At 52.7% G+C, this 9,684-nt stretch overlaps 2 protein-coding genes across 2 annotated transcripts; both read right to left on the reverse strand.

The window, feature by feature from the left end:
- Positions 1–254: 254 nt before the first annotated feature.
- TEOVI_000528400 (paraflagellar rod protein, putative) lies at positions 255–2,321 on the reverse strand (the record flags this gene model as incomplete). Its single annotated transcript, XM_067220169.1, has 1 exon — positions 255–2,321. One exon carries the CDS (start codon positions 2,319–2,321, stop codon positions 255–257), a length of 2,067 nt encoding a protein of 688 aa, XP_067076270.1.
- Positions 2,322–3,417: 1,096 nt separating this feature from the next.
- TEOVI_000528500 (Mono-functional DNA-alkylating methyl methanesulfonate N-term/CPSF A subunit region, putative) lies at positions 3,418–8,922 on the reverse strand (the record flags this gene model as incomplete). The annotated part of the gene is made up of 1 exon (XM_067220170.1): positions 3,418–8,922. One exon carries the CDS (start codon positions 8,920–8,922, stop codon positions 3,418–3,420), a length of 5,505 nt encoding a protein of 1,834 aa, XP_067076271.1.
- Positions 8,923–9,684: the final 762 nt, after the last annotated feature.

Here is a 9,684-nt window from a genome sequence, read left to right on the forward strand (position 1 = left end):
TTGATGAAAGGTGGGAAGCGTGCGTCTCTAGAGAGCTCAGAAAATTATCTCTCATCTGACCCATGCCACTCATTCATTCCTACCCTTTCCACCCATCTCTCCTACTCTCTACTCGTCGCTGGCGACTCCTCTGTCGATCTAACGCAAGAAAGAACAAAAGAAAAAAAACTTCTTCAAAAAGAAAAAAACAAAACAACAAAATGAAACAACAACAACCCCCCGCAAGTTATATAAGGCGGGTTAGTTACTACTTGCTATGAAGACGTTTTAGGCGCCACCTTTCCATTAGCCTCCGCTTCTTCGCGGGATCGACCATCTCCAATGGTAGACATGAGGTTGTGGTACTCGAGCAACTTCTGCGTCCGTCGCTGGTTCATTTCTTCCAGCTCCTTCACCGGGTGGACAAATTTCACACCGGACGCCAGCAACAGTTGTTCTGTGGGCTTGAAGTCTTCCAACTGCTTCACAGCCTTCTGCCCAATAAGGTCAATTTGTTGCTGCATAGTTTCCTTCACCTCAAGAAGGTCTTTCTTGGCCTTACTGAACTCCTTCGCTTTAGGGTTGAAGGTGTCCATGGCAAGTTCCTGCTGCACGTGATAGTACTCAATGCGTTTGTCCAACTCCTCCAAGTGCCGTTCTTTTTTGTATTTAAGTTCGCCAAGCGTGAGGTAGAGCCCACGAAAGTGTGACAGGCGCTCCTTGCGCACTTCAAGCAGTTGCTCATCAGCCTCACGCTGCACCATATCCTGGAGATACTTGCCAAGATGATGGTACGATGAACGCACCACCTCAAGCACCCTCTCGCCACATGAAAGGCTTTGATCGAGGTTTTCAATAGTTTTGCGGAGCTTCTGCTCATGCTGAGCCGCAAACAACATGAAACTCGCTGCGTCCTCCGAGCGTTGTTGCTCCTGGGCAGCCACCTCCAGCCGGTCTTCCACCAGTATGGCTCTCTCTTCCGAGAGATATTTGAGTCGCTGCTCCAATTCCTCAATAGCCCGCAGGCAGTTTTCCTGCTGCTGTTCGTTGTGACGGAACATCTTATCCCATTCAGCAAGGTACACTTTGAAGGTGGAAGTCTGCTTTGTTCGCGCAGCCATAATTTCCTCACGACGTGCGAGGAGCCGCTCCAAGTCCGTTTTCCCCCTCCTTCGTACCTGCTTCTCCCGATCCAACACTTTTGGTGCCTGTTTTGTGCTCAGCTCCTTTACAAGTGACCGCAGCTCCTTCGATGGCTCGTCCACAGAAGCCCGCTTGCTTTCCTCTATTGCTGCCTCCAACTCATCATATATGGGCCGCATGCTCTCCAGCAGGGCAGTCTTCTCAAAGTATAGTTGTTCAGAGCGTACCATATCACCATCTGTCACCGCGTCCTCCTGTTCACGCTGCTTCTCCTCCACATCAAAGGCCACACGACGCAGGCGCTCACGTGGCCCTTCCATTATTTTTTCTAGTGGCTTTGTTTGAAGGCACTCGTTGGTCAGTCGCACGAGCGGCTGAACCCAACAGGCCCACTCTGCAACATCATTGGCGGAATTCGAGCAGGACCCATATCCCCCTTCTAATTCCTGAAGTGACTCCTCCAGTGTTTCAGTCAGATTCTTTACCAGCGTTGTTAGGCTATTTGCCCCCACGTTCCCCCTCTGAGCAACGGAGAGAATCTTGTTGTAGGTCGGTATGTTGCGCAACTCCTTCGCACTAGCTAGCGCCCGTTGTAGTGGAGCAATCCGTCTCCGTATGGCCTCCTGCGCCGGTCCGGCAGCGGTTCCGCCAGCCTCCCCACCGGTGCTATCGCCACCTTTCGAAGTCGAGTTATGGTTTCTGCTGCCGCTGTTGTCATTTTCCTTTTTGGAAGTGTTTGCGGGGGCGTCCGACATGACCATATCCCCTAATGCTAGCTCTAGACCACATTCCTTACGAAACGACTCTGCGTATGCCTCGGCCATGCAGTTAATCATGTTGAGTTGCTCCACCGTGATGGGCCCGTCCTTCGCACTCGGCGTTCCTGTGCCGCTGCCCTCCTGTGATGCTGTTGCAGTTTTCATGTTGGCCGCATACGTTTGAGCCAATTCCTCAAATAATTTCACAATGCGTGCGCCGCTATCACGCAGTGCTGTGCGACGCGCTTGCGCCAAGGCAACATTGTTTGTGGTGACAGCACAGGCATCCAATACGGCTTCCCGTTGCAGAAATGTTTTCCGCGTCGCAGCGACACTCCCAGCGAAGGTCAAAGATGTGGGGACGGTGTTTGAAGGAGTTGTGGAGGAGCTGCCGTTACCATTAAGGGAGGTACCACCCTCATGACCACTCTTTTTGGTCATTGTGTAGTGCTAAATGAAATGCTGACCCGCGTAAGGTGATACCGGGTGTACTGTTCGTCGATAGGAAGCACACAAAACTCCTCGGAGGAGGACACCTCACACACACGCGCAAACACGCACACAAGGAATAACGAACTTTTCCCTAAGAATACGCCTCTCCAGTTGCCGTGACTAAATAACAGGAGACCAGCAATACTACAGGTATATATATATATATATATCTGCTTGTATATACGCGTCTATATGTTAGCACGAGGACTCACTCAGTTTTCTTTTTCGCGACGCTCCCTCGTCTTCCTCTTAACACTTGTTTCGCCCCTTTGTTTTATCGATGTATGTTTTCTTTTCTTCTACCTTGCTACCTTCGCTTTTGCCTTTACCTTTTCTTTTAGCGGTGAATGTGCACAGGTCCGTGCGTAAGTTGTGCCTTGGTCAGTGTCGTGCTCAACTGGGGCCGCTTGGATGAGAGAATAAAGCACATGAGGAAGGGGACAGTGAAGCGGATTTAATATATTGTGAGATAAAGAGGGGAAAACAAAGGGTAATGATTCAACTGCGGGCTGAACAGTACAACCTGCAACAACGCCAGTACGAACTAACGACGTAACGGATGCAAAAGTACAAAAAAGCGGGAGGAAACGTATCTGTTCGCGGTAACAGTGTTTGTGCGGGGCACAGTCTTAAGTGACACTTGCTCCAAAAGTTAACATTATGCATGACAAGTAAACGAGTTATTCAACACCACTTCCCCGCACAATAACAAAAAGTTCTTTCCTCTACTTATTTCCCCCCCTCATTATTCTTCATTAATCCCTTAACAAACATATAATTTTCTGAATCTTCACAAGAAGCTATGCCTCTTCCCTCGCCGCCACCCTTCATCCCCTCACACACACAAAGAGTCAAACGTTGCGTACGCGATTGGAATGCCAGAAGAGAGCAAAGCAAAAAGGAGGCCTATCGAAACCAAAGCAGACGCCGAATAAACGAGGCTAACCAACACAAGAGAACAACAACCAAGAAGACACAGAAGGTATCCATATTATTTATTTCACTACTTTCCCTGCATTGCTTCACTCACCCATTTTTTACACCTTTAGGGTGGTAGTGCCACCAACGCCCGTTGTTTCGCCACGAGTTCCCCCAACGTGGGCCACACTCGCTTGGGTAGCGACAAGACATTCCTCTGAGCCGCTTCCGCTCGCTCCTTTTGTGCAAGCGCCGCCTCCATCTCGCTTCGTGCTTCCGTGGAGAAGAGTGATGTGGAGGAATGAAGAAGAAGTTGCGCATAATCTCCTTCAATCACATGGTGCACAACAGATGTGAAAGCAGCCGGAGAAGTGGAGAGACGAGCCGCTGCATTATAGACTGGCTGACCGCTGCCACCCTGCAATGGGCAACGCACATGACTAGCGATGAGTGGTTGAAGATGGGCGGCCAGCGCGGCGTCCTCCTCACGCACAAAAGGCGTATAAGCACCAACTGCACCAAGTGTGGTTGCGTAAAAGAGAATACGTAGCGCCAGCGTTGGATCTGTACCGTCACTTGGGTCATAGTCGTGTACGCGCAGTGATGTAACCAACTGCCCTGTACGATGGAAGGCGATTTCTTCCAGCAGTTGCTCACTTGCAGCGTACCGTTCAGCTTCCACGAGCTCGATGTCCGTCATATTTTGGACCGGTTCGGCAAACCCAAGTCGGGCATCCTGTGGGAGTCGAAGGAAGACAACATTTCCAAAGCGATCTCCTGCAGCGATTGTTCGTTCATCCAGGCACGCGACGCAGGTGATGCTTCGCGGCACGGCGTCACGTGCAATTAGCATGAGGAATGACATGGACCCCACTGAACCACTCGAAGTTCCAGGCTGAACTGTTGCGATAAACACAGACTGGTCTACCGTACCACACACAATGAGAAGGCGCCGCTCCCTAACGATGTTGGTGCTGTTCGGTCCACAGCGGTAGAGATCGGCAGCGTACGTTGTCGACCCCGGTGTCGTCGCTGCTGTCGTCCCAGACGAAGATGATACAACATTAGGTGGTGTGGCGAAAACCGTCTCAATGGAGGTTATACGACTCGGCACGTTTGGCAGCCGTCGCTTTCGTAGGAATCGGCGTTGGCCCCATGCATACACGTGTAACCCACTCGCTGCACCCATGCCTACAAATAGAAGGCCCACGTCCGCACATATGTGTAGAGCTGAGGGATAGTCCGTGATGGCGCCGCCCACCCCTTTGGATTGAGGAGCTGTGGGCTGATCTCCATATTGAGTGGCCGTGTTGTCATCGTTTCCATCCTCTTCGAATCCTGTGGAGGATGCCGCAATGACAGCGATGGGGGTGTCGTGTAGCTGCTCCAGTCGTAAGGAAGGTCCACTGCTGCCACTGGGTCCTGAGGCACCACTTACCACAAATCGAAAGGCACGGAGTCGGCCTTGGGTCCACGACGCCCCAACACCAAGTCCACTGCCGTGTGTGAAATGTTCAGCGCACCCTAACACCACCACCGGCTCGCGACCAAAGTCCTTTACGAAACTTCCTACGGCCGCGGAAAGAACCGCCTCACCTTCCTGGAAATAAATGGGTGGGTCCAACCTATCGGTACGTCGATTGTATAACTGTAGAGTACTCACATAGTAGTTCGGGTGATTCAAGGAGCGCTGTGGTTTGTCCAGTGGGATGCCGCCTCCGCCCGCTGACAATTCGGGACGGCCATCAGCCGCGGCACCACTCCCACTGCTACTGCCATCCTTGTACCGCGCAGCTGACGCAGCACGGCGGAGGGCGGCTACGCCATAGCCGCGATGTTCTGTCCCGATCACCAATAAACATTCCGGTCTCGTCGGGTGCTGCAGCAAGCGGCGCCCGGCCACTGGAAGGGACGTATAACTAAAACTGTACTCCAAACCCGTCTCTGCAGCTGTAGAGGCTACACCAGCAGCGAAGAGGGAGAGTGTATTTCCTGCAACCCCAAGCACCAGTTCCTCACGTGCCGCCGTTACTACTCCCGACTCTATGTTTGATCCGGATCCTGAACCGCCCGTTGCAACCGGTGGTGCAGGGCGGCGAAAGGCAGCATACATTGCCTGCGGCGTAGGGAAGCGCCATGGGACGGTTTTTGGCATTCCGTCTCGTACGTCACAGCGCCAGTTGAATTCCCCGCATAGAATGTAGCACACCCGCTCACCATCACCTGCGATCATCTGGCACGGTGCAGTGCCGCACGTCAGCACGGCGCGGTTGATTACCTTGTAGGTGATGTGGTCAAGCTCGCAACGTGTCACCGTGCCATCAATGTGACCAATAAAGCAAAAGAGGCGGCGCGCTCCACCTTTTCGACCGAGGTATGTAAGCAGCACAGAGGTAATAGCCGGAGCTGCATCGCCGGCAGTTGCACCGGTTCCACAATTATCCCTGTCATCCACAGAGGTGCAGCGGATGGTCTCAAGAGGCTCCCGCAGTTTTTTGGGGCTGACAATATACACTTCTTGGCTTACTGTCGCGATGGCTGCTAACGTTAAAGGTTGGGATAGTGAAGTTAGGGTCCGTGCACTAAACATATTTGCCTCACCATCGGGATCACGTAGGAGTGATACTGCCGGTGCGTGCGGGAATGTAGGCAGCATCTCTAGCTGCTGCAACCGTGATCCACTTATTCCCATATCAAAACTGGCGATTCCACCAGCTTGCGTGAAGGAGACCACCATCGTGTTTCCAGAGATGTCTGCCGCAAGAATTCGTTTCCCGTGCGGGTGCATCCATGTGACCCCCTCAGCCATCGGTGTTGCCATTGCCGGCTGCTGGTAGTGCGACCCAACGCTGTCACCGTGGTGTGGGAGCACAAGGATACAGGTCGGAGTTATTTGCACATAGCCAACTCCATAACGTAAAGTACCTGCAGCTATGGTGTGCTCGGATGTTATAAAGCCCGAAAGAGTGTCCGGCTCCACCTGCTTGCCGAGGCCAAGTGAGAGCACGGTGGTGCCCTGTCGAGTGGAAAGTAGCAGCTTGTCATCACAGACGGAAGTGTGGGTGGAATGATAACTTCGCTTCTTGGAGGAATGCCGCTTACCGCTGGCGCTACTGTTGTCAACACCCAAAAACGCGGCCGACCTCGCGGTTTCGTGTTGCAGTTCGAGCCACTGTGCCTGCATCCCGGTAGCCGAGGCCAGGGGCATTAAGTGCGTGAAAACCGCTTGTAGGGTGAATGAACTCTCCAAACGCGCTGCGTATCCGTATCGCGCATGGAAAAGAACGCTATCTGATCCCCTGCCTACAACAGCGTCGATCTGCACCTGCGGTTGCTTTTGCTGCCCTTGTGGAATGCCTACGATAAGGGAAGCGACCGGAGGTGTGTTGGGGTAGCTCTTCAGCAGCACCATATGCCGCAGGGTTTGATGGGGGTGAAAGAGCGGCACCACCCGACTGTTTGGCTGTTGTTTCCGTAGAAGCACTGATGGTGCTGGTGGGACGGCAAGGCCTTTCGCAGGAAGCGCCGGGGGTGGCATGGCACCCGTTGCATCGTTACGGCGGCCCATGCCACCGTTTACGACACTTGAGTCAGAAGCAGTGCGATCTCCCGTGTTTGACTTGTCCGCACCGTTGGTTGAGCCATCGCCGTTTGCAGTTTCACCGCTCGGGTCACCGCCATTGTTATTGCCGCCAGTATCACCGTTTCCCTCCTTCGCATCTTCTAAAGGCTTATCCCTTTGTCGTGTTTCGTCGACACGAGATTGTTCCACCATTCGCATTCTGGACAAGATATACTCGGCGTCGGACCCATACCCATCTTTAATAATTTTATACAGACCATGTGTTGGAGCCGATTCACTTCCGGCAAACACAAAACCACGACGGAACAGCGCCATAGCGGTCGTAGGAGGTATCGTGTCAAAGTATGTCACAACAAGCGGTGATGGCACGGTAATGGCGGGCACTGCCGCCTCAGCCGCATCCAACACCCCTCGATTGCGTCGCAGCTGTTGCTGCTTCTGTTGCGCTGCGCGAAGGGCGTCATAGGAACGCTGAACATCCAACAACGTTAGGCTCACGCGAAACATATCACCCTGGTCGTCCTGTAACAGCATAAAGAAATCGTTACGCACGCATGTGCTGGCGTGAGAAACAATCATCGGGTCGTACAGCTGCTCCCGAAAGTCGGCCCGCCGTGGGAATGGGGCGGCGGTTTTGAACAGGGCCAACGGTCCCAGTCCGCCGTGTTGTTGTGCACTAGAGCTCGACGTCAAATCACCGCCTTTCCCGTCGCGCAATCCACTACCGTGCACCTGAGGAAGAACGTCATACCAAATGATTTCCGCGTCGGTGCACACTAGAACACCCCCAGGGCCGAAAGGGGTTGCCGGTACGGCCACTAACCGATGAGCAGTTGCTGGCACAGGCACGAGATGTGTTCGTTGCACCTGCTGCAGCCCAGAGGCAAAAGCATACACGACAAGCTGTTTCACTTTAGCGCTGCTGTTTGCACCACCGCCCTGCAAGGCGGAACGGTTGACACGCAAATATGCCTGCCCTGCAACACCACCAACCACAGGCGGGGGTGATGCTGCAGCTCCTGTCCCCCCACCAGCGTTCACCTCCGGCAGCTCTTGCTCCAAGGCAGCGAACGTAGCGTTTTCTGTGGCGCCATCCAGAGCGCAAATGGAGTAAATCATTGTTTGCCGGTGGGCTTCCACCGGAGATCCAAATGAAATGATGTCTCTTACCGTCGCTTTCTTCCGTTGCGACAGCTCACCAGCACTATTGTCCACAGTGTTTTCATCATTCGCACCAATGTTTCCAACAGCAGTAACATCCCCCATGAGCAACACGTTGGGATCGCCCTCATCGTTAAGCAACCCACCACCCATCATACGGTTGTTGATGCGTTCCGTGTAGTATTCCTCATGCTTACGTAGCGGCACCACAATCTTCTGTCTCATCAGCGCCGCCACAAAGACGGCTCTACCAAGTGGATCCACCGCTAGACGTGCGCCCGGCACGGTCAGTCGGGCTCCACTTCGTCCGAGGTCCACTTCACTCACGCGAACAAACCTTCCCCGTAGAGAGGTCACCTGTCTGTGCTCGGTGGATGCAGTGCCTGGAATGTCATTCTTACTACTATCCGTCGGGTCATGCATTAGACGAGTTGGAATTGGTAATTCGTCCAAATCATAACGCAACAAAACCATTGTTCCCGTCTCTGAGGTGATGGCCAACCGCTGTAGAGCCGAGCTTCCACCGCTGGCCTGATCTCGACGGGAACTGGGATGGGAGTCAAGGATGCCGCCACCACGGTTCGCTGAGGATTGCCCCACTGCCTCGGAAACTGTCGGTACGGTGGCAACTTGATTAATGTTGGTGAAGAGCCGCGTGCTGTGAACACACTCAGCGGTGTTCTGGTTTACATGCAGGGTCCACAACTCAAGGGTATCATGACGCACTACCACAAAATCACTAGCTCCGGGAAGCGTGAAGGTGCCAACTACGCAGTGTGTGATTTTCTGCGTGGGTATAATGGTTTGATGGTATATAAGGTTCATATTTGTGCTGGCCTGACGTGAACCCGAGCCCATGGCCGCACTGCCTGCAGGTCGTGCAGCCATTGCAATAACTTCAGTCTTAATTCCCTCTACCTCTTGCCACCGGATCCTCTAGAGAGGTATTTATTTTACCTGCACACCAAAATCCCGTAGAGCGCCTTCGGATCAACTGATCCAAACACTCAAACAAAAACACACGTATGTGCCTTATCCGACTTCGTGCTTCCTTTACGCAGCCGGCGGTTTATTGCCTTTGGATCCTCCGTGTGCAAATATATGCCGCCTTCCTCCCTTCAAACTGCGCTCCTACAAAGTCAGCGGAACACGTTATGGTAATACAAACCACCCTCGTGCGTGTCCCCTTTCGGTTTGTGTTTTACAGTCTTTTGCAGCGTGAGCGGGGGAATGCACACAGTCCGCCAAACAAAAGAGACTCTTTTTCCCTCTCTCTCTCTCTCTTGCTTCGCGTGTGCCTCCCGCTTTCCCCTCCTCGTATGTTTTTCTTTTTTACCCTTCTTTTCGTGCGGGCTCTAGTTACAAAGCACATGTTACGTTGCGGAGAAAACAAAAAAAAACAACAAGAAAAGAAGAGATACCATTGAATTGAATGAGGAGAGAAGTTTTCATTCAGCGGTAATAAGCACTACCGATGAAGCAGAGAAGGGCTAGGCCATCTTAGCTTCTGTATTCATAGGGTTCCGCTCCCTCCTTTCATCCGTCCATTCCTACGCGTTCGGGCTCACGCTCATATAAAAATAAATATATATATGTGTATATATTATACGGTGTACCCATTCGGAGGCTAAGCAAAATGTGTTATACGGA

Source organism: Trypanosoma equiperdum (genome assembly GCF_001457755.1).
Source record: "Trypanosoma equiperdum strain OVI genome assembly, contig: ctg_1073, whole genome shotgun sequence".
NCBI lineage: Eukaryota > Euglenozoa > Kinetoplastea > Trypanosomatida > Trypanosomatidae > Trypanosoma > Trypanosoma equiperdum.